The 23,890-nt window shown below is 36.6% G+C and overlaps 1 protein-coding gene across 8 annotated transcripts in view; it reads left to right on the top strand.

The window, feature by feature from the left end:
- Positions 1-23,890, top strand: part of TOP2B (DNA topoisomerase II beta) — a 68,632-nt gene that overhangs the window by 35,268 nt on the left and 9,474 nt on the right. For all 8 annotated transcript variants that reach the window (XM_085051125.1, XM_085051123.1, XM_085051122.1 and 5 more), the window contains 21 exons: positions 2-214; positions 292-465; positions 2,912-3,013; positions 3,096-3,233; positions 4,746-4,884; positions 8,082-8,239; positions 8,945-9,070; positions 9,782-9,892; positions 9,974-10,079; positions 10,272-10,381; positions 12,811-12,903; positions 12,998-13,112; positions 15,903-16,024; positions 16,858-17,006; positions 17,637-17,868; positions 19,247-19,381; positions 19,831-20,031; positions 21,672-21,867; positions 22,025-22,116; positions 23,249-23,404; positions 23,536-23,619. In XM_085051125.1, coding sequence (XP_084907251.1) covers positions 2-214; positions 292-465; positions 2,912-3,013; positions 3,096-3,233; positions 4,746-4,884; positions 8,082-8,239; positions 8,945-9,070; positions 9,782-9,892; positions 9,974-10,079; positions 10,272-10,381; positions 12,811-12,903; positions 12,998-13,112; positions 15,903-16,024; positions 16,858-17,006; positions 17,637-17,868; positions 19,247-19,381; positions 19,831-20,031; positions 21,672-21,867; positions 22,025-22,116; positions 23,249-23,404; positions 23,536-23,619 — 2,952 coding nt within the window. The remainder of the gene's footprint in view (position 1; positions 215-291; positions 466-2,911; positions 3,014-3,095; positions 3,234-4,745; positions 4,885-8,081; positions 8,240-8,944; positions 9,071-9,781; positions 9,893-9,973; positions 10,080-10,271; positions 10,382-12,810; positions 12,904-12,997; positions 13,113-15,902; positions 16,025-16,857; positions 17,007-17,636; positions 17,869-19,246; positions 19,382-19,830; positions 20,032-21,671; positions 21,868-22,024; positions 22,117-23,248; positions 23,405-23,535; positions 23,620-23,890) is intronic.

Here is a 23,890-nt window from a genome sequence, read left to right as displayed (position 1 = left end):
GACTTGGATGAACAACATGATGAAGACCTCTGAGCCCAAGATTAAGCATTTCGAAGGTGATGACTACACATGCATTACATTCCAGCCAGATCTGTCTAAATTTAAAATGGAAAAGCTTGATAAGGATATTGTGGCCCTCATGACAAGACGAGCGTATGATTTGGCTGGGTCATGCAAAGGAGTCAAAGTCATGTTGAATGGGAAGAAACTACCTGTAAGAGCATCATGTGATATATCTTGAGTGTACTGAGTATTTGATGCAGAGTAGTGACTGTTACTGGTTATTTGCAGGTAAATGGATTTCGCAGCTACGTAGATCTTTACGTTAAGGACAAGCTGGATGAAACTGGAGTTGCGCTCAAAGTCATCCACGAAGTCGTGAATGAACGATGGGATGTGTGCCTCACTCTGAGTGAGAAAGGCTTCCAGCAGATCAGCTTTGTAAATAGTATAGCTACCACAAAGGTGAGTGCTTACATCAAAGGGTGAAAAATGTGATAAATTGTGTGCTGAGGCTATGCCCAGTCATGTGTTTGATAAAAAAAATGAATCTGGGTTGCTACAAATAAATAGGTGAGCTAATCCTTTGCATGAGAGGAGCTGGCAGAGCAATTGGATGCAACCAAAATACATTCATAGCAGTATTTCTACATAAGCACTAGTTTTGAAAACACTAGTAATCAACATCAGTGATACTGGTGTCTTATGTGAGCATACATAGTGTTGAAGAAAATTAATGGAACTAATCTACTTCTTCCTTTTTAACACATTGTATTAAGATAATTCCAAAAGTAAGGTTAAAAAAATGTACAAACCCCTTTAAAGCTACCAGTAGCAAGTTTTGGAGGGCAAAAATGGCTTTTAGTGTTCTTGTTCCAGTTTTCAGATTTACTTTAATAAAATAAATATAATAGAAAACGAATGCAAATGAAAATGGGAATTAAGTTGCATAGCTAATTAAATGAACACTTCAAATTTTATAGTTAGCTTCTGAATTTTTCTACTGTATAAATCATTTATCTGTCCATAGAATTTAAATATGGCTTGCCTCTGAATCGATGGAGACTGGACATAATGATTAGAATAGAATGTGTATAGGAGGCAGTCAAAGCTTCATTCTTAAGATTTTTGTTAGCATTTCATTAGATACCTTCCCATCCTGAAGTTTGCAAGACTGGGATTCCATCATTACCTTCTGGAAAAAGAAGGTAGCGCAGTTCTAACGCTCTTTTCCTGTAACTCAAAAGCTGTAATAATCTTTGGCAGCTCTCTAGATTCAGAGGGTATTTTTGCTTTTGTGTCTTGTATGGAATTGTTCTGACAGCTGGGGCAGTTCCAGGCTGTTCTGGTGCCATACATTTGCCACCTGCTGGTGAGATGGTCGAGAGTCCCAACAGTGAGCTCTGAATATCCCTCACTCATGGCTGCACACTTAAGAATGGACACAGAAATGGGGAGCTGTTGCAATAACTAGTATCTCCTAAGAGCAAGAATTACTGGTAAATTGCTGGTTTTCTTGATATGTCAGATGATAGTTTTAGCAAAATTGAAAAAAAAAAAATTGCTGAAGTTTTAAGTGTAAAAATATACTGAGATGTTCCCCTAAGCATGAGTTTTCAGTAATGTGATGAGTAAAAGTAATGCATTTCAAGATTACCATTCAAGTGTGGAATGATTTTGAAATGTGTAATTTGTTATTTTCCTGTAATAGATTTTCTTTACAGTTTGGAAATGGATTTATTTTTAAGTGGAAGGATATTGATATATCAGCTTTGAACTGAATTCTCCCTATGCTGAAATTTATGTGGATAAAAACAGTTGTGTTTTTGTTTTGGCAGCTATTGGGGTTTGGATGTGAGGTTTTTGTTTGGTTGGTTTTTTCAGAAGAAATGCCTTGAAAAAAGACTTAGTATGGTGCTTCTGAAGGTTTGTGTTGCTGTTTTAGTATTTTAGTAAGTGACTCTAGGAATTGACAGAAACCATATATGGTTTCTTTGAAGCACAAGTACTGGTTTGGTTATGACTAATAATATTTACCAGCTTAACCATTTTGGTTTTATCTCCTGTTTCTCTTTTTTTTTTTTTTTTTAAATCTCTACTTTCTGCATGAAGTTGAGAACACAGCTGCTATCCCATCAATTCACTTTCTTTACATCTTCAGTCTTTTCAGATGCACATTCTGCCTTAAAATCTAGAATCCTAATTTTTGGGGTTGGATTGCTAATTGTTTTCCTCTTTTTGGCTGCTGTTTTTTCTTGGTTTTGTTTTTTGTTACTTATTTCTTATCTATCCTATTCTTCTTCATACACATCCAAAGCTGTTCTTCCTCCTCAGTTCTGTTTTAAAAACAGCTTTAAAGAAGGAGGGGTTTTCTGTTTGTAACTGCATGATGAACATCTGCATAGATATGTGTTCTTTATTTTGTCTGTCCTAATGCAAATCGGTGTCAACAGGAACCAGTGTTTAGTCCGTATTTTTGTAAGGTGCTAACTGATCTAAAGCAAAGGGGATCTGTGTGAAATATGGAGTGTTGAGTTAGGTATGGTTCCATTTTATGGGTTTTCCCCTATCACTCCACTTTTTGTTGTAAGATTTCAGTCAATCAAGTTCATAATACTTCCTATGACAGCCACTAGAATTTAATGTTCTATTAATATTTTGGCCTTTTTGTCTACAAATTTAAAGGAAGGCATTTGAGTAATCAGTCATTTAACTTCTATCATCCTCACTTGAAAGAAGACAGGAAGAGAAACTTTAAAACAGATTTGTCTATCCTATACAGCAACTCAGTGTACATGGGTTTCTATATTTAAGTATGACTAGAGGAACTTTGTTAGTACAGCTAAAAGCTATTAGGAAATTCAATAGTTATTTTGGTTTTTGTTTGGTTTTTTTCTCTTCCCTCATTCAGGGCGGTAGGCATGTTGATTACGTGGTGGATCAGGTTGTGGGCAAACTGATAGAAGTGGTGAAAAAGAAGAATAAGGCTGGAGTTTCAGTCAAACCATTTCAGGCAAGTAACTTTATACAAAAATATTGAAAAATATAAACATGGGAATTTTGATGGAGTAAATTGGTTTCTATGTTTTCAACAGGTGAAGAACCATATATGGGTTTTTGTTAATTGCTTGATTGAAAACCCATCATTTGATTCCCAGACGAAGGAAAACATGACATTGCAGCCTAAAAGTTTTGGGTCCAAGTGCCAGCTATCTGAGAAATTTTTTAAAGCAGTAAGTAATGCTTTTTTCTTTTTTCTTTTTTTTTTTTTTTTTCTTTTCCTCCTGTGAAGCAGGAATTGATACACTGGACCAAGTTCTGTAGCAGACTAGCTCATTATGGTATTCCAGTGACATTTGCTTACTCTGGAAATGGGATGAAGGAACTTCTGTTCATTCTCTGGTCCTAATAATAGATGCATTGACTTTGTTTTGACTGTTGCCCTGGATTTAAGAGTGAGCTTCACCTGATCAACTTGTTTGTTGGAGATTCTGGTATATATATTGGTGAAGTGAATTTGACTCTTAAAACCTAAACGTAGTCCTTGACCAGTGGTTTTTGTGTTCAGATATTTTTCTGAATTTGATATTATTGTCTACCTTATTTGGTATCAGTCCTGTTCTGTTTCACTGGAGTGAAAAGAGAGGAGGGGATATGTCACATTTGCTTGTTATTCCAGTAATCAAGGAAATGCAAAATAATGCCTGTAGCATTCAAAGTGACCATTATTGTCAGGCAACAAGTTTAAAAGTTTGTCTGTAGATGGGCTAAGAATTGCTGTTCTAAATGAATGTATTAGTAGAGGTTTTTCCTCTACTACATTTTCATACAGTGAAGGAGAACTAGAATTCTGTTAGCCAGAACTCATCATACTAAGTCCTATTTAGTGCCAGTAGCAAAAGTGAAACTTCATTAGTGAGGAGAACAGTGCCATTGCTAATACTCCTGGCATCAAAATTTTACTAATTGTATAGTGTTTTATTCTTCTGATTACATGTATGGGTGACATTCCTATAGAATTTAGAGGGAAAAAAACCAACAGTCTTGTATGACAAAATCGGAAGAATGAATACAAGTTGTATTACCATCATCAGGTTTGATTTATGGTGTTTCTAATATTCCCAGAAGTAAACATTGATTTCCAGATGCATTAAATGTGCAGCACAATCTCAACAATGAATACTGTAAGGGGAGATAATCTGTGGGGGTTTTTTTATGTGAAACAAAACCTAAAGCAGTTTTAGTTTAGAAAACATACTGTATGCTGTTTTTGCTGCAGATGTGTTTCTAAAATTGGTATCAGATTCTCAAGTGGTTGGTAGAAAGCTCATTCTCAAATAGTTTTGATTGTCTTTCAGCCATTTTCAGTTATTTCCAAAGAAACTTTAATGGTCATAAATATCCCATAAGACTGCATTTTAGCTGTAAAAATCCAGGAAACAGATGCTTAGTACCTAAAATGTCTCAGCACATCAACTACACAATGTAAGGCAACCTCTTGCTAGGTCTCAGACCTCCTTTGCTCTTTCCACCAGTTATGTAAGTAGTGGAAAAGGAAGCTCTGTGTATGATGTGTTTGGTTGTATGTGCATAGGTCTGTCCTAATTCCTTGACCTTTCGTATGTTGCAGCTTTTAAAATTTAGAGGACTTTGGAAACTGTGTTAGTGACATAAAATTGAGGTGTAATAATCTGCTATGTGAAGCTTTATTTTTTTCATCCACAATTCTGATTTGTTGCTTGTAGGCCTCAAACTGTGGTATCATAGAGAGTATTTTGAATTGGGTGAAATTTAAGGCACAAACTCAACTGAACAAAAAATGTTCATCAGTGAAACACAGTAAAATCAAGGGCATTCCAAAACTGGATGATGCTAATGATGCTGGTAAGAGCACTTGTTTTTAATTTAATGTTTCATAAATTTTTCACACACATGATAATTTGAAACCTGACTTTTATTTTTCGTCCTTATGTGTTTTTTAATAGAAATCTTTCTTATTTTCTAAACTTTCTGGAGCTAGAATTCAAAGCATGATGGTGAGTTTGTCAGGAACACTGTCCTCTTTAGGGTAGAAAATTAATAACACTGAACAAAAGTGGAAGTCTATGTTTGTATCTTCTAATTGTGTGTATCTTCTAGCTGTGGTTTCCCGCTAAATAGTGTGACCAATATTCCATTTTGGAGGTGACTAGTCTTCTTGACCTTTCTAATACAGAAAGATCAGAATCTTTATAGGGTCAGAGGCTATAGGAAGTAAATCATGGTAGTGTGCAGACCTGAGGGAATGGTTCAAGAGACTTTTTTCATTAGACTTTAAATGCCATTAGGTTCCTGTCTGAGAATATTGAGCAAACTGGCAATCTCTGCTGGCTTGCTTCCTTAGCACAGACAGGGATCAGGATCAGCTGCCAGTCTTTGTGCCAATAGCAATGGGATGGGAGTTGTGCTTGAATGATGTGAGGGGCACACATGGCTGAAGAGCTCAAAATGTTGCCAGTCTGTGTTAATGTTAGTTGGTTTTAATCCATCCTCACGTTAAGCAAAGACAGGGAAATCACAGTGAAGTAGGTGGGTGGGCTGAGTAGGTAAAAGCATGTAAGGCTGATACAGAGGCTTGGTTTTGAGTGGGTTTTTTTGGTTGGTTGGTTTGTTTAGTTGGATTTTTTTTTTGTGCTTCAGTGTTTAAGCCAAAGATGATTTGATGAGATGATGGTTCTATTTAATTTTCCTTCCTTTCTTTTTGATTCCTTGGTTATTAATTTTTTAAGTGAGTTTTCTTCAGTATTTAATTACTTTTTCAGTTATTCAGACATCATATTTTGCCTCAAAAGTTGATAATAGTGCCTACTCTAGTATTTTGCCTGTGGAATTTTCACTCCTTACTCAGATATATGTTCCTGATATTTTTCTTGCCAAGAAGATTGTGTGCTTGGAGAAATTTCATGTTTTCATGGATATCAAGCCTAGTGCTCCTAACTCATTTAATGAATGATTTTGGACACACTTTCTTCATAGTTTTTTTTAGCTCTGCTTTGGAGACCAGGCTTCAAAGTCAATTCTTACTCATTTTTTTGAGTGGGGGTGAGGGGAAGGAAGAACCTTTAATAGGGGAGCTAATTAAATATTCTGTTGCTTTTCATCCTGAAACTTCCTCAACTAAGAAGTTATGGAGGGATTCATTTGGGCTGAACACTGATGCCTAAAGCCTTGCATGGCTTGAATGCCTGTTACGTAGGTATTTCTCTGATGCCTAATTACTGTTTGATGGTGAGGGAACTCTGCATCTCCTGAGGAGGCTTAGCCAGGTATTGGTTAATTGAAGATCTGGAAGATACTGGATTTCTCACTTTGAAGGCATTGCACATTCGGGGTGGACACACAGGAAGTGTATCAGGGAGAGAACAGTCTCTGGCCACAGACCCATCTGACTTTAATTATTCCTGTGGTTTTTAGATTTTATCTTTACTTCAGGAGCGAATTGGTAGCTGGGGTCCAGCATTCACAGGTTTCTTGTGTGCTACTTGGTACTACTGAATGTTTTAATCATTGCCAGCTAATGCTTAAAAATAGGAGACAGATGTATCTGTACAGTGATGCACTTGCTGCAGATTTCCTCCCCCTCCTCTGTAAAGAAAGGGTCCTATACCTGGTCATTCTTGCTTTCTTGTGATCTTGAAGAGCTATACATAGTTCTGTGGCTCGTTGGAGGAGAAGAGGTAGAAATGAAAGGAAAAATAAGGAATATAGGATTGTAAGGAAGCAGCTGGTTTGCTGAATCAGGTGAAGCATAAAAGCATTTTTTGAACGTGTCGGTTAATATAGTTCTGAGTTCTTCAGAGCTGTGCTCAAGAAAGTATCTGGCATGTTGTATTTCTGTTAAATTAATTGCTACCAATTGCATCTGTTGCAGAAGAAAGTGCACCTGTATGACATTCAGATGTGTTTTCTGCAGTTCATTTATGAAAAATATTGGCTCTTATATATTCTAAAATAGCAGACTGGTATTTTTCTAGGTATTTGGAGTCCACCTTGCTGGTAGATAGTCGTTGACAGTGTGAATAACTGCCTGACTTAGATTATATTAGAGCCACACATCTTGATTCAGAAAACCAAAGATGCTAAATTCTTTGGAATTATGGGAAGTATGGAAGTGTGGGAAGTATGGGGTGGTATTTGCCTTCAGGTAAAGGCAAATTACAGCACCCATTTTGAATGCCAGTATATTCAAAACTACCTTATTAACAGTAGGTGAGACTCAACCATCTTGAAGGTTTTTTTGAGTCTTTCCTACCATAGGCCTTGATAAAATAGCAAAACTACTTAATGAGCATTTGCACCATTGCAAAAGGGTGGGTTCCTTTTTTCAGCCTGCCTGTTATTTAGAACATCTATTCCACTGCTGCTGTTGCGGTAGGCAGAGCATAAATGTCGTTCCAGTTTTGAGCACACTGGGCACACAGGCACCAAAATGCTGTGTCTCTTGTAGAATCAAAATTACACTGTTAGTAGAGATTTATTTTTCTGTTTGAGAAATTTGTGAGGTATAATAAATGCAAATGTTCTCATTGTTTGAGCTTTTCTGACAAGTTTTTCCTAGAGTTGTCTGGCTTTAGCTGTTAGACAATAAAAAGGGAGACCCACGAAAATGTGATTTAATAAATTACTTTTTAAAATATCTTGTGAGGAAAGGGAAAATGCAGAATGGGAAATAACTCCTGTATGTAACTCAGACATGCATAATGTATGTGTGTAAGAAATTTTCAGCTAGCAAAATGAAATAACAAAGGTAAAGAAGCAATCTGTCTTTTTTGTGCAGGCATGTGGGAACCATTATGTAAAAAGTGCCACCATTGCATCTCATTTTGTCTACTTTGCTCCTTGTCTATAGGAATCCATAGTGCACTGCTAAGGGCAAGGATACTCATTGTTGTGCAGTTTTAGTGGTATGGAAGGCTGTCCTTAAGAAGAAAAATTCAGCTTATTTAAAATATCTGATGTCGAGTAAGAAGAATTCAATTGTATTTCTTTTGAGTTACACTTTCTGTTTTTTTGCCTTCCCTCTACTTCTTCCTGGCCTGCAGGTGGCAAACATTCCTTGGATTGCACGTTGATATTGACAGAAGGAGACTCAGCCAAATCTTTAGCTGTCTCTGGCCTAGGTGTTATTGGGAGAGACAGATATGGAGTCTTCCCACTCAGGGGCAAAATTCTCAATGTTCGAGAAGCTTCTCACAAGCAGGTGTGTAGTTTTGTCCTTTCCTTTTTTTCTGACAAATGGATGTCCTCCTGTTTATTTTTGATTTGTAGATTTACATCTTCATATTTTAATTTTTAATTTTTTCATGGAAGTTTTGTGACTGGTACTTCATAAAGTATTAGCTACTTTAAAACCTGGGATAAACCTGTGAATATTAACTTTAGTAGTGCAGAATGGGATGATAAAGCTCATTTCTTCACAAGTGAAAGGAAATTTTGCTATCACTCATATTCAGGTTTCACATGAGTACTTAAAAACCCTAAAACTTTGTATTCTCTCCATTGCCATGTGATTTTATGGAGTCACAACATGAGGCAGCAGGCAGCAGCATTACCCCATCATGTTACTCCTGCTGCCATCCATAATTTGTGTACAATAAGAGGTGTACTGCAGGTGCCCACAGAAACATGGGAAAGAGAAGCTTTGAGAGATGAGTTTTTGTTACACATGCAGTTTTCTCCCAGCTTTCCCAACCCAAAGTGCTCTGGCTGTAGAGGAAAAAGAGAGTGGTGCAGTTTTGAGAATTTGCATGTACAGATGAAGTATTTACAACTGTGAGGGCTTCAAGGGATGGGAGTAAAAAGCTTATGAAGTTGAAGTCAGGGTGCATTGAAAAAGTCTCTATAAAGCAAGATTTTTGAATCCCTGCTTTTTACATTGACTGCAAAAATAACTTTTTTTGTACAGATTATGGAAAATGCAGAAATCAACAACATTATCAAAATAGTTGGGCTACAATACAAGAAAAGCTATGAAGATCCAGAATCTCTGAAAAGTTTGAGATATGGAAAAATTATGATCATGACAGATCAGGTAAGTCTGAAATTCAGAGTTTTTAATCTACAGAGCTTATTACACTGTGTTTTGCTGCAATTGCCTAGGTTATGAGGTTTCTTTAAGGGATTAGTTTACCTATATGTTGTTTTGTTTGCTCTAAATGCACAACTGAACTTTGCTGCACAAAATAGCAAAAAACCAAAGTAGTAATAAAAGCATGCTATTGATAATTCAGAAATACATTCAAAGTAAGGACAAAAGTGGGCAGTAGATGAAGTGGTATTGCTAGCAAGTCAGAGAGAAGAATGCAGGCAATTGTTTTTGGATAATCTCATGATTGAACTATCAAGCATCTTCTTGCCACCAATGAGAACTGTGAGCCAGGCTTTGCTTTTTTCCACGAAAACTCAACTCTGTGGTGTCTGGAAGACCTGTCTAGCTCTCAGCAAAAACATGCCACAGGCAAAGAAACTTTGAACAGCAATGATGCATTTGGCTTGGAAGAGCTTATTAATAGCTCAGGGACAGGGACATTCACAGGTGGTTATTTCTTACCCAGGTCCAGTTTGGAATCCAAAACTAACTGTTAACTAACTGCTAACTAACTGTTAAAACTGACTGTTCCTTTCTGTGATTTCTGTCATCAGACATTGTTTTGATGTATTCAGGCCAGTGAGTGGATTTTTTAGTAGTTTTGGGAATCTGATATTTTGTAAGACTGCCTCATGTTTTCATGTTCTCATTCAGGATCAGGATGGATCTCACATAAAGGGCTTGTTGATCAATTTTATTCATCACAATTGGCCATCACTGTTGAAACATGGTTTTCTTGAGGAATTCATCACCCCTATTGTGAAGGTATGGGTTCTGTTATTGAGATTTTATGGATTACTTACAGCACAGCAGAAATGTTGACTTTGTTTGTTTGTTTTTCCAAAGGCAAGCAAAAACAAGCAAGAACTTTCATTCTATAGTATTCCTGAATTTGATGAGTGGAAAAAGCATATGGAAAATCATAAAGCATGGAAGATAAAATACTACAAAGGTTTGTTTAAAAACAAATATGTGAATCCTATAAATAAATAATAATAAATGGGTGCAATGAAGTTTTATTTCTAGCTGTTTTCATTATAGTATCTTATGTAATGATTTTATTATATTCCCAGTAAAATAAAAGGGGTAAAATAATAAAACTTAAATTTTGAATGTTGAATAACTATTACTTTTTATTGTACAGGATTGGGTACCAGCACTGCTAAAGAAGCAAAAGAATATTTTGCTGACATGGAAAGACATCGGATCTTGTTTCGATACGCTGGGCCTGAGGATGATGCTGCCATTACACTGGTAAGAGCTTATAAGAGTGCTTCTATATGGTATGTTTCAGTTTTCATTGTGTGCTGAAAATGGCACATCAGGAAGTCCTAAGAGGGTTTGGTTTGGTTTTGCTTGTTTTACGTGAAAAAAAGCACTTTGGGAGGAGAAAGAATATACTGGAAAATGTTTTAAATTTTGGAATAACCTGTATCCACACCTGAGCTCCACCTTCTTCTTTTAGCTTTGGTAATTTTGTGTGATGTGAATATCAAGAAATGTTACAGTCAGAATTGCTTTTAAAGATAGAACATAAGAAATTTGCCTCTGAGTAAATGCAATAGAGGCCAAACAAATTATGTTTCACATCTACTTAGGGGATCTGTATTTTGTTTCTGAGTAAATAAGATCAAATAAATATTGTTTATTCACTGAAGATATATCAGTGTGTCATGTATGTATTCATGCATGTGCTCTACCTTTTTGAGTTTGAAGTCTTGTAGATAGTTTTGTGCAGGAAAATATGTATGTTTCACAGATAGCTTGTGGGAGGACAAAGAAGAAGTGTCTGGAACAAATCTGTTTTCTCAAGAAATATTTCAACTTTTATCTACTTTTATTCACTATTTTAATTCTAGGTGACATTAGAGAGAAAAAAGTGTTGGAGAGAAAAAAAAAAAAGGAAAATGGAAAAATACCTGTCTTGTACAAAACAACATTTTTCTTATACCATGGATAGAGTAAAATGTGTGGGTTTACTAATAGAATTCTGGTATTATTTCTGCAAAGAGACCCCAATACAGAGCCATATATGGGGCCATGTAACCAATTATGGCTGATCCTCACTGTTATCTAAAATAATGTTCTGTCAGTCTGAGAGGAAGCTGTTCGCCTCTGTTACACCTCAGCAACTACCAGCTAGTGCTGGGGCTGTGCACAGGAGCTTCACTTGCACTTCCACCTGCATTTCCTCTGCTGATCGCTCTAATCCCAACCCCAAGTTTACCTCTGGGTGGTGTGTGATTACAGGCCCTGCCAGGCCTCATGATAGCTATAATCTAGGAAAGCAAAAATTATTTCACACAGCAAATTCTTCAGCATTTTGAAGAACTCTTTTGCTAGCAAGTGAAGTATTAGAGTAGCAGTTTTAAGTGGAGAAACCAAAAAAATCCTCTTCTTATTCCATTCAGGTGTAAATATTTGAGAACAGCTCTTAATTCTATTAATTCTATTTTTATTCTGTTGAAATAATTTTTATGCTGATCCAGGTCTTGGTCATTTGTCGCTTCAGTGGTCTAGAAAAGGTATAGATAATTTGAAGGGAGCCTGAAGAAAATTGTAAGAATTAGTCATGTTTTTTACAAACGCCTAATCTTAAATTTTTAGACGTCTGGCATTGTGAGTTATGAAGCTTTGTTCACAAAGGAAGTCAGTCTGATGCAAGACAGGGTGATGTCACTTAGTCTCTTTCTCAGAAACTAAGTTGCATTTAATATTTATTATGCAACATTGTGTCTCCAAGGAACTGGAACTACTTGTTGAGCTCTTTTGGAGGGCTTCAGGTAGAGTCCTTTGAAAAAGATGGTGATAGTGGTGTTTTATTCAGGAGAGTAGTTGAAATCAGGACATGATGGAGTTTCTGTATATTACTTCATGAGAAAAAAAGGCAGTACTTCAGCATCTCACAGAATTTTCCCAAAGTAGTCAAAATCTTGCTTAACATATTCCGTTTTTATGTGTTTTTCTCTTTTTTTGGGACTCGCTGGAGGGGAACTCTGTTTCTGTAACACCAAAAAGTCAGAACATTCTCATGTCCTTTTGTAGTGGTAAGTGGTTGCTGGAAAGTGCTGCCTTGTCATCATGAAGGCTGAGGCCATCAGTCAGCTGGCCCAAACTCTGGCTTAGGCTTTTTGTGCAGTGTCAATTTTGTCAGGCTGTCAGTTTTCCTAAGAGGACTAGGGATGGCCAGTCAGGAACAGCTCCAAGTTATTGACAGAGCAAATAGGGCATGGAGAAGACAAGAACAGAGGCATACTTTTTTTCTGATACCTTCAGTTGGTTTTCTTGATTAGAGTTGGGTTTAGCTCAGTCTAAATGATGATTTAAAGCTGCGTGGGGAAAGATCTTCAAACCTGTGTGTCAAAGGACAACTCTGATGTGAAGAGGGGAAGTGGAATGATAGCATTTGTCTGAATGTGTGCAGATTTCAGGAAAACAATATAAATTTAAATTGCAATCAGTGAGAGATCTGTCATTTCAAAAAAACATGTGCAAAAATGTCTGAAAAGTCATGTACTGGTACTGCTCCTTAAATGTAAATGTAAGTTATATGGATTAGCTTGTCCAAATAAGCTGTATTGAATACTTGATCAGATGGTGCAATATACTTAAAATTCTGACTAAAGTTACATATTTTTGTGCTTTTATATGCTGACACTTTGGTGTACTTGGAATTTTTCCAGGCCTTCAGTAAGAAGAAGATTGATGACCGAAAAGAATGGTTAACAAATTTCATGGAAGATAGGCGACAGCGTCGACTACACGGCCTTCCTGAGGTGAGTCCTAAATAATTGTAATAAATCTGCCAGGTGAGATTTAAATGTAATGTAGTTTTTGTATTGAATGAGTAATGTATGTGTTTTTTTTCAGCAATTTTTATATGGCACAGCAACAAAACATTTGACTTACAATGATTTCATTAACAAGGAGTTGATCCTTTTCTCAAATTCGGACAACGAGAGATCTATTCCTTCCCTTGTTGATGGTAAGCTAATAATTCATTATGATTTGTTGGAATGTTCCTGTTTATTGGGAGTTTTTAAAGCTGTGATTTGTGTTGGAATCAATGCATTCAAGTAGAAAATGTAAGAACTTCTATATATTTGTTTGTTACTATTTCAAATCAGTGGTGTACTGGGGTGCATTAGGAAGAGCTTTGGCAGGGGTCAAGGGAGGTGATTCTGCCCTGGTGAAGCCTCCTCTGGAGTGCTGTGTCCACTTCTGGGCTCCTCAGTACAAAGAAGACATGGAGCTGCTGGATAGGGTCTGGTGGAGGCTTATGAAGATGATTAAGGGACTGGAGCATCTCTCTTATGAGGAACGACTGAGGGAGCTGGGCCTGTTCAGTTTCAAGAGATGATGGAGAGGGGACCTCATCAATGTGTGTAAGTATCTAAAGGGGAGGTGTCGGGAGAATGGAGCCAGGATCGTCTCAGTGGTGCCAACCAGTAGTACAGGAGGCAGTGGACAGACACTGATGCATAGGAAGTTCCATCTGAACATGAGGAAGAACACCTTCAATATGCAGTGACCACGCACTAGAACAGATTGTCCAGAGAGAGTGTGGATTCTCTCTCACTGGAGATATTTGAGAGAGACTATATCCTGTGCAATGTGCTCTAGGATGATCCTGCTTGGGGAGGTTGGACCAGATGAGCTGCTGTGGTCCCTTCCAACCTGTAAAATTCTGTGATTTATGTGCTAAGGAGTTGTCACGTTTCTTCTTGAGGAAGTTTAAACTGTTGCTGTGTAGGTTTTTTGCTTAACCAGACCTAGTCCCTGGGCCCTACAGGCTCTTTGTTTCTGCTCAAACCATCAGAGAAAGCAAGTCTTCTAAGTGCTTATAATAATTCAAATTCAAGCCAGCAGCTAAATGCAGATGAAGATGCAAATGTTTTCTCCCTTCAGTCTTTCACCACAGGCAGTGCTCTAGTGTTTACTGACTTGTAATCTTGCTAGGCTCCTGTCAGTCAGCTTTACTAACCCTCCCCCTTGCAATAGCATGAACATTAAAAGGAGCAGCTTACAACACTCTAGCTTCATTTGTAAAACTGTCTGTAGACAGTGTGAGCAGGAATTTCCACCCATGTCATTGTGTGCATAAGTTTACTAAGATCAGAAAAAAGGCCTTGAGACTTTGGGGAGAGGGGAAGTTCACTTATCTCCACTTCCCAGTGCACTTTGTACTGGAGCTGGCTAGCCTTCTTGACACTAGAGACCTGTACCAAAATATTCATGCAGCAAGAGCTTTTTGTGTTTTGGATGAGAGAGAGGAGTAGTTCAGGGGGTAGGGGCAGTAGCCGCATGGTAGGATGGTTCCCCAGCTTTGATGCAGAATGAAACTGAGTTAGGTATGCAGACACATACCTAGGGAACCAAAGGATGCCAGTCACTGTTTCAGCTTCTCCAGACTTGCTTCCTGCCATACGTGGGTACTTCCAGAGCTGTATGTTTCAAGAGATCATTGCTCCTTATAACATACTGTACATGATCTGCCTTCTCAGAAACAGCAAAATGATTTTGCTGAAACTTAAAGAATGAACTTGCAGTACACTGTTTCTACAGAAATGTAAGAAAATAAGAAGGGAACATATTCATATATTTGTGTGTGTCTATGTCCATATGTAGGTGTATATATAATATTACAAATGTTATATATAATTCCTGTGAGTGTTTCTGCCAAATTTGGCTGCAATTCTGCATTCTGGGCATAGACATTTGAATTGCTCAGCAGGTGTAGCACTCTAGAAATGGATTTTGTCCTTTAGCATCATCAAGTGATGTAATAGGCCAGTCTGGTAGGAAATCTCAGAAAAAAACAGTTGAGTGATAATATTTTGACTGTCTCTTCTCAGATGCTAGTTACAATTCTTGCTACTTGGTGACTCTCCTGTGTGAAAGAAATCCTTTAAGTCTGTTGTATTCAATAGATTTTGGTAGAAAAACATGCTGCAGACCCATTGTAAAAAAGTTTGGATATTACATATTTAAATGAAATGGAAATAGAAGTCAGTTTCTTTTTTGTCTTCCTTCCAGCTTGTGCTCTTGTGTTTGACCCAGTGTAGTAATGGTAACACTTAACAATATTTTAGTGCATTTCAGAAATGTATGTGAATTAAAACACTGAATAGCTCAATAAGCATGATCTAGAACTGGTTATCAAGTTCTAGTTAACGTGAAGGAAATATGATGCAATCCCTTCCACACAGATGTTGTTCCTAAAGTGTGCTTAAGCAATGAAAATAAACCAGAAGATCAGAGCTTATGGCTTCTTTCATAAAACTTTAAAAGATCTAAAGAGGATAACTTTTTTTGTTGAATTTTAATGTGTATTTGAGAATTTCACACAAAAAGTAAAAATTCAGAGTGCTGGGAAATACCTGTTAAGCTACAGTTACAGTTGTCATTGCTGAATTTGTGCTGATATTCTTAGGAAAAAGTTCTTTGCTGAGTAGAGTGGAAAGAACTCTTGTGGAAATTGTACATTTAGTATCGAGTTGCTGTTTATTAGAATGATGTATTGGATGCTGTATAATTGGCTGAAAAAGTTATGTTTCCACTTTTTTGGTAATTTTTTGAGTTTGGCAAAATATTTTTTATTGCTTTTTTAAAAAATTCATATTTATAATTTTGTTAATATTACAGCGTGAATTTGGTTCTATTTAATGTTTAGACTTATTTTGATAAATTAAAAATGATAATAAGGCAAAACAAGTTTATCACTCTAAAACATTTTCTTGTGTATGTGTTGAAAATGGGATGTTCTTCTTCATAGGTTTGAAACCAGGGCAACGCAAGGTTCTATTCACTTGCTTTAAGAGGAATGATAAACGTGAAGTAAAGGTTGCTCAGCTGGCTGGTTCTGTGGCTGAAATGTCAGCTTATCACCATGGGGAGGTGAGTATGGAGGATGCTGAAGCTGTGAGGACTTTTACCCTACGTTAAATATTGGGTAAATGTTTGTGGTATTAAAATTGCAAACTATTGACTGTAAGTCTGCTAATTACAAATGTACTGTTAAAGAAAATGAACCAAACAGTATGTAGCTTAAATAAGAGTGTATTTCCTTTCTTTCCAAGTGTTTGTGCTCAGTGTTGTCTCAAATGCAGTGTGGGTTATGGCAAAATAGCAGATAATTAACTACCTAGGCAACTTCTACATTCTCAAATCATAGGAATACAGGAACTATGAACTAGGACAATTTATGTCTGAAACAAGAAATACAGTATTTTAAGGAAAGAAGCAGAGACACTGTTAAAAAACTTTTTACAGTGTCGGAACAAAGATTATTTCTAGCTCCTTTTTTGTGTATATGTATCTGAAATATTTGCAAGAGTGTCCATATTAACAGTCCCTCCATCCCCTCTCTTCTCCTTTAGAAGAAATGAGTTGAGGTTTATGCATGCAAGTGTGGTCAGTTTGTGCCCCTTTACTTCCCCCAGAGAAGTACTTTAGAAAAAATTGAGAAGCTCTGGGATTTTCATAAGCATAGAATATGTTTTCCCTATATATTATTATTATTTTATTATTATTTCCCTATATATTATTATTATATATATTACAGCAGCCCCTGTAATAGGTTACAACAGTCCTTTCTCAGCAGGGAGGCTGTTTTTAAAAGTTTTAATTCAGGTTAGTCACGCAATTTTGGGGCATTAAAAATAGATTTTACTGGCTGACTAGGATAGACTGTCTCATACCTATTACTATGAATATGTATTTTCTTGCAGCAAGCATTAATGATGACTATTGTCAACTTGGCTCAGAACTTTGTTGGAAGTAACAATGTGAATCTGCTACAACCTATTGGTCAGTTTGGCACCAGGCTTCATGGTGGGAAGGATGCTGCCAGCCCTCGCTATATTTTTACCATGTTAAGGTGAACACAAATGTAAAGCTAAATGTGTATTTTTAAATAGTCTCGTTATGAAACTCATCCTTTCACTACACTTTTTCTTTTTTTTTCTTATTTTTCTTTTTTTTTTTTTTTTGTGTTGGGGGGAGAGAAATGGAGATAGATTGAAATATTTTGATAGAAGCTCATATTTTGCTTTGGATCTCTAAGTGTGGGTTTGAACACCTGTGGCATTTTCAGAGACTGCTACTCCTGTAGTTAAGCAAGGAAATTCTGCAATTATTTGGATGCTGTGTTGCTTTGTTACTGGGTGCCCCAGTGTCACACTGAGCTGTGTGTTCTGAAAGCTTCAAAGAATGATATTTTGTTCATGCTAAATGTCAGCAGTTGCTGGTGTGTCAGGTACATGTGTTATTGTGAAGGAAACAAACGTCATCTGTTATGAACACGCTCTTCCATTGGGAAGAACTTCGTTATCTCAGGATAGATGATGTGCACATTGGATTTTCAGCTTCGGAATGGCAAAGAGAAAGGGAGATGTGAGAAAAATCTACAAACAGATCATATCTGGGCCCAAGGATTGTTAAAGTGAAATGCTCTTTACTTACTGGACTTGGTTAAATGCTTTTCTTTTTTTTTTTTTCTTTTTAAAAGCCCTTTAGCAAGGCTACTTTTTCCATCAGTGGACGACAACTTGCTTAAATTCCTGTATGATGACAACCAACGTGTAGAGCCTGAATGGTATATTCCCATCATTCCCATGGTCTTAGTAAATGGAGCTGAAGGAATTGGTACTGGATGGGCATGCAAACTTCCAAACTATGATACCAGAGAGATTGTAAACAATGTCAGACGAATGCTGGATGGCCTAGATCCCCACCCAATGGTAAAAATAATAGTATATGTTGATATTTTCTATGTTTGTACTTATGAAATTAATTCCCGTCTCTCTGGAACTTCTTGATTATTGGAACATCTGAGTTGGTTAGTCCCAGTAATTTTAAGCAGAAGCTTTACTTGACTGTTGGGATGACACTGGGGAAGTTCACCTTGAAGCAAAAATATTGCAATTTATATTTTTTACAATTATTTTAGAGGACTTTTTGTTTAGTCTGCTGACTGTTACAAGTCTTACAGGGTAGTTGTTACATGGCAGTATAGTAAGAAGTTATATCACTCTTTTTGAAGGTACTACTTATGTGTGTTCAGTTAACAATTCTTCTCTCTTGTCTGAATTGTTTTCTTTTATACATCTGTTAGCAGAGGAGAAAATATTGCTGCTGTTCAAGAAAATCAGCAGCTTCTGAACTGCATTTAGCTTCTGTTTATTCAAAATTTTGGAAGTCCTCCCAGAAATGGTGTGAAAAAAATTGGGCAGGAAGAATACCTGTGTGAACCCATAATGTCTGAGACCAAGAGATGAAATACAGTTGATGTAACCTTAATTTAACAGCTGATGAATACTGCTGCTTGGCTGTGTTTACCAAGTCATAGAAGCAGAAATATTTTTTCTCCTCTGTTTAGATCACAGTTCACTGAGTGTGCACTATCAATTTTCATGACATAGTGACTTTCCTTTGGCAAATTCTTGGGAACAATGAGATTTTTTTTAAATTAATGCAATCCATTGCCCTTCCTTTAGGACTCCTAGGCCTTCTGTGTAGTCTCACAGTCAATTGAAGCTCACTGTGGTTGAAAGAGGCAGTTCTGCCTCCTTTCTGTATGCTGGTATGTGTTTGTGTCCATGTGGTAAGATGGATAAGGAAATCAATCCTGTTAAAAAAATATTCCTCAGCCTGTTAGTTATGATTTAATCTGGATGGGTTCCACTGTCTTTGCCAAACAGCACAACAATGAAAAAAATGATTAGGGGAGGTAGCACCACTTCTGTAAAGTTATTGTGAGGCTGGGGCATTGATCTGCTTTCTGTCATGCCTTGTGCTTAGAGTTTCCTTTAAAATAGGGGAAAAACAGACAAACAAAAGAATCAAAACAAAACCCCATCACCTCACTGGGTTCAGTTGAGTCTTCTGAATTTTTCTACTCTGTGGACAGTAGGGTACTTAGTCCTGTCACTTGCATGTGTGTGTTCTGTTTCTTTTCTGTAGTATTTTTCCCATGACTTCAGATTTTCATAGGCATGAGAGTTTTGTCGATGGTTAGTGCAATGTACAGTGATAACTGTATGGAGTATGGGAAAAAAATGTTTTTCTGACATCTTATTGTAAAGATTATTACCACTTTGCTGGTTTTTCCAATTTCAGCTCCCAAACTACAAAAACTTCAAAGGAACCATTCAGGAACTTGGTCAAAATCAGTATGTAGTGAGTGGTGAAATATTTGTGGTGGACAGGAACACGGTAGAGATTACAGAGCTTCCTGTAAGGACATGGACCCAGGTAAGGAAAAGTGAAATACATTTTAATATAAACAAACAAACAAAAAAAAAATAGAATTCATCATTAAATTATTTAATCCTGCATCTGCATGAACTTCTTATGCAATTTCTGGTTATACATACATGGAAGGGAACTTTGTTTCATTCTTCTGTGTGCTTTTGTAGAAGATGGTTTTCTATTTGTGCCATTACCTGTCGATATGACAAAGAAAACCTGCTTCTCCTGCTGAATTCATAGTTAATAAACTTTACAGTAGCCTTTTCTGTTCTGGCTAGATGCCTCTTATGTTTGTGCTTGTCTTGGCCTGCATTTTGCAGGTTATACTGGTTCTGCAAATTATAACTGGTATCAGATGTAATGAACAGGGCTTTAAAAGTTTATGCTGTTCAGGTGGTTTGCAGTTCTAAGGCATTTCAAGTTTCTGTTTTCTTCTGCCCTATTTTTAACAGGTGTACAAAGAACAGGTTCTAGAACCTATGTTGAATGGGACTGAAAAAACTCCAGCGTTAATTTCTGACTATAAGGAATACCACACTGATACAACTGTGAAATTTGTTGTGAAGATGACTGAAGAAAAACTTGCACAGGCAGAAGCTGCTGGATTGCACAAAGTCTTTAAGCTTCAAACAAGTCTTACTTGTAATTCTATGGTAACTTTTTCATGTTTGGCTATCAGAATCCCTAACGTTGCTTTTTGTAAGCTCAAATGTTTTTGTAGTATAGTGTGGTTCTTGGTATTGAATAATGCACTGTGTATTTGAAATTGTTTGAGTAGTAGAAAATTGTAAAGATGACCAATATGAGTCAATATGAATGAGCAAATCCATTTAAGACCTGATAAGTCTTTCAAGTGAGACAGGCCTGGGGTGGTTGCTTTCCTGTAATTGAAAATTTCCTGTGAAGCTAACCAAAAGTGGTTAATGTAAAGTAGATCATACAAATAACTTTCTGCCATATTATAATTAGATTTGAGTTTTAAACTTGAGACAAGTTACATTTTTAAAATTGCACTTTCTACAGGACTGTTACTCCTCTAATAGGAGTTAAATGATCCAATGTTTCCACCAGCATAAATCCAATTCTAGGTGGTAAGGTATAGCAAACATTGTACTTAAGCTGCTGAAGACATAATAGTGCTTTAAATTGCTAAGAATATGAATAGATATATATGTCTGTCTATTATGAGAGGAATTTGAATGCATGTTAATTTCTGCCAGAAGATTTCCAAACATCCTGTCTTTACAGATACTGAAAAAAGTTATATTTTTTTATGGCAGATGCTACTTTCAGATATTATCACAAAACAAAAATATCATTACTGTTGCTATTGTTGTGTACATCAAAAGCTGTGGGAAAATAGGTTAAAAACAAGTTAAAGACTGTAGAATTGGAAGAGGAAATAGGGCTTGCTCAACTAATTTTGTAGATTGTATTTGAAAAGCAAATCTACCAAATCAGGGTGATGGTGTTTCTCACATATTTAAACAACTGTAGGAACTACCATGAGTATCTGTTGTCAGTTTTACATTTCAGAGATTACAAAATGTTTTGCAGCTGAATCCTGCATTTTCTGCCTGCTGAAATAAATCATAAGGGCTGCTTTCTGTATCTGTGTAGGAATTAATCTGCCCTAGTGTAAGCACCTTAAAAAGTTATGTGAGCTGGCCATTGTCCCCCAACTCCCAAATAGCTATTTTGGATAGATGAATTACCCCCTAGAGGGGTTTATTTCTTTCAGTTGACCATGGAGGGCACTGAGGGTGACTAGTTCACCTATAAATGTCTAAACTGGAGATGTCAGAAGCCAGGCAGGATTGATTCCACCTATCAAGTAAAAATGATTTCCTACTTTGTGCTTGAACTTGAAGGATGGTAGTTTTCACAGCTGAAAAGTGACAGATTTCACAGCTGAATTAAAAGACTATTAAGGATTTTTAAGCTTTTCAACTGTTATATTAAATAGTTGTGAATCATTAGTTGCTACTGAACTTGTGCTTTAATATGTAGATAAAATTAGTCATTCAAGTGAATTCAGGCATATTTCTCTATAATAGCTGTCTTTTTGTTTGAATGTGCTATTGAAAATCTCATCTTAAATCTACTTGTGGATAAAAATAAAGTCCATCCAGCTCTGTGCTGTGTAGCTCCACAGTGAGATTTGAGTTCACACTCCTCAAAATACCACTTTTTGTAGAGTGCATTTATATGTGCAATAGAAATGAACACTTGCACAAAGGCTAGCCAAGTTTGAGTTCTGCAGCCTCTCTCAAGTATTTAATGTATTTTGTAGGTGCTGTTTGATCACATGGGGTGCTTAAAGAAGTACGAAACTGTGCAGGACATCCTGAAGGAGTTCTTTGATCTGCGATTACATTATTATAGTTTGCGCAAGGAGTGGCTCGTGGGAATGTTGGGTGCAGAGTCCACCAAGCTGAACAACCAAGCTCGGTTCATCCTGGAGAAGATACAAGGAAAAATTACCATTGGTGAGTAAATGGAATTTAGAATTGTTAACAGTGGGGGAAAGTCTGGAAATTATTTAAGTATAGTAGAAAATATTTACATGGAAGGCATTTATTTTCATGACACTAATTTTCCTTTTTTTTTTTTTTTCCCTCCTTTGTGTCTGTGTGTGTCTTGTAGAGAACAGATCAAAAAGAGATTTGATTCAGATGTTGGTCCAGAGAGGTTATGAATCTGATCCAGTAAAAGCCTGGAAAGAAGCACAGGAAAAGGTAATAATCTAGATATAGTTGATGTTGTTACTGTTATAATTATATTGCATGTTTTCTAGTAGTCTAACAATTTATAACACACATAGCACTTTAAAAACATTATTCATTACTTCTTATTGGCTTCCATTAAAAAAAAAACACTAAACTTACACAAAAATATAGTCACGTAATATGCGTACTGTATATGGATAATTCTTAGAAGAAAACTAGACAATACAAGCCTGAAAAATGAGATTGCAGAGGACTGAATTTCTTAATGTACCCAAATAAAAACTGGCAACTAGATTTCTGACTAGCTGATACAGAAAGTGCTCCATCAGTTACCCCACACATACAACTAATTATTAATGTAATTATTTCTATGTAACTTATTAATAATTTTTCTGTAAAGAAACATGGGTATTCTGAAGCTATGACTTTTAAATTTATTTCAGCATATTTGACCTTGACCCATATTTATTTCTGCATTTTTTAAAACCAAGCAGTTTTTACTGTTCCAAAAGAGAGATGCAACCAGTTTAACTTCCAAATTACATCCCCGTTGCTATGGGAAGATGGAACTGTGTTGAAAAGCAGCTTCAGATTTCTGTCAGCCATCCCTTTCCTGTGTCTTTGCCACTGCTTTAGCTATTTGTTTTCATTTCACATTTGTTTTGTATTTTTAATACTGTATTTAACTCTATTCCATGAGTTGTATTTTATAACAAGGCTATTATTATGAGAAATTTTTATCTACTTCCAAACCTCAGCTCATACATTTGGGGCTTTGATACCAGCTCTTATCCAAAGGACTGTGCTCATTTTCTAAAGGAACAGTTATCCCTGAATATCCAAAGGGCAAAGGTCTCAGCCCTGTGAGACAAGTGGGACAGCACCAGTAACTGCAGCCAGCAGCATACAAGGCATGTGGCTCCAGCACCAGGATTAATTTGTTTTCTTACATCAAATGATTAAATAATCGAGCTGTAGAAGGTCACAGGAGCATGGCCTTTTGGAAAGGTCCAGAAAATGTTCAGCTTATTGAATCTGTGAAGGCACATGTTACTACTCTGTGAGGGTGCTCTGGAGCAGAGTTACAGTTCATGCACAGAGCTAAGATCACCAAAACTTTTAACTGAATATTTCACTTCAGGCAGCAGAAGAGGAGGACTCACAGAATGCAAATGATGACGCTTCCTCTGCTTCTGGTGCAACCTCTGGCCCTGACTTCAACTACATCTTAAACATGTCTCTGTGGTCACTCACAAAAGAGAAGGTGGAAGAGTTGATTAAGCAGAGAGATTCCAAGGTTGGTGCACCATGGAAGGCTTGTTCTGAAATGATACAGTAATTGCTGATGTGCCTTATGGGAATATCCAGTTTCCAGTGGCATTTGTTGTAGCTGTAACTTACATTCTCTGTACTACTTTGATGTTCTAGGAGAGAGAACTAAATGACCTTAAAAGAAAATCTCCTTCTGATCTCTGGAAAGAAGATCTAGCAGCCTTTGTTGAAGAGCTTGAAGTATGTTCTACTTTACATATATTTCTAAAACATGAAATTCATATTAACTTAATTAAAAGCACTAACAAAATTATTAAAATTTAGGGAAAAGGAATAAAAATACTACATTTGAATCAAAACCAGATACATTTCCAAATACAGTGGTAACTGGGAAATCAATATTGGATATTTGTGTTCCTGGTAGTGTTTCTCAGGGATTGTCTCTTGCATCTATCCAGTTAAATGTTTTTTCCAAGACAGTGGTGTTAAAAGAAAAATAACCAGGAGGAAG

This window comes from Lichenostomus cassidix, chromosome 2 (assembly GCF_008360975.1).
Source record: "Lichenostomus cassidix isolate B80296 chromosome 2, HeHo_3.0, whole genome shotgun sequence".
Taxonomy (NCBI): Eukaryota; Metazoa; Chordata; class Aves; order Passeriformes; family Meliphagidae; genus Lichenostomus; species Lichenostomus cassidix.
Note: the sequence above shows the minus strand (reverse complement) of the source record. Positions and strands in the feature narration are given on the sequence as shown.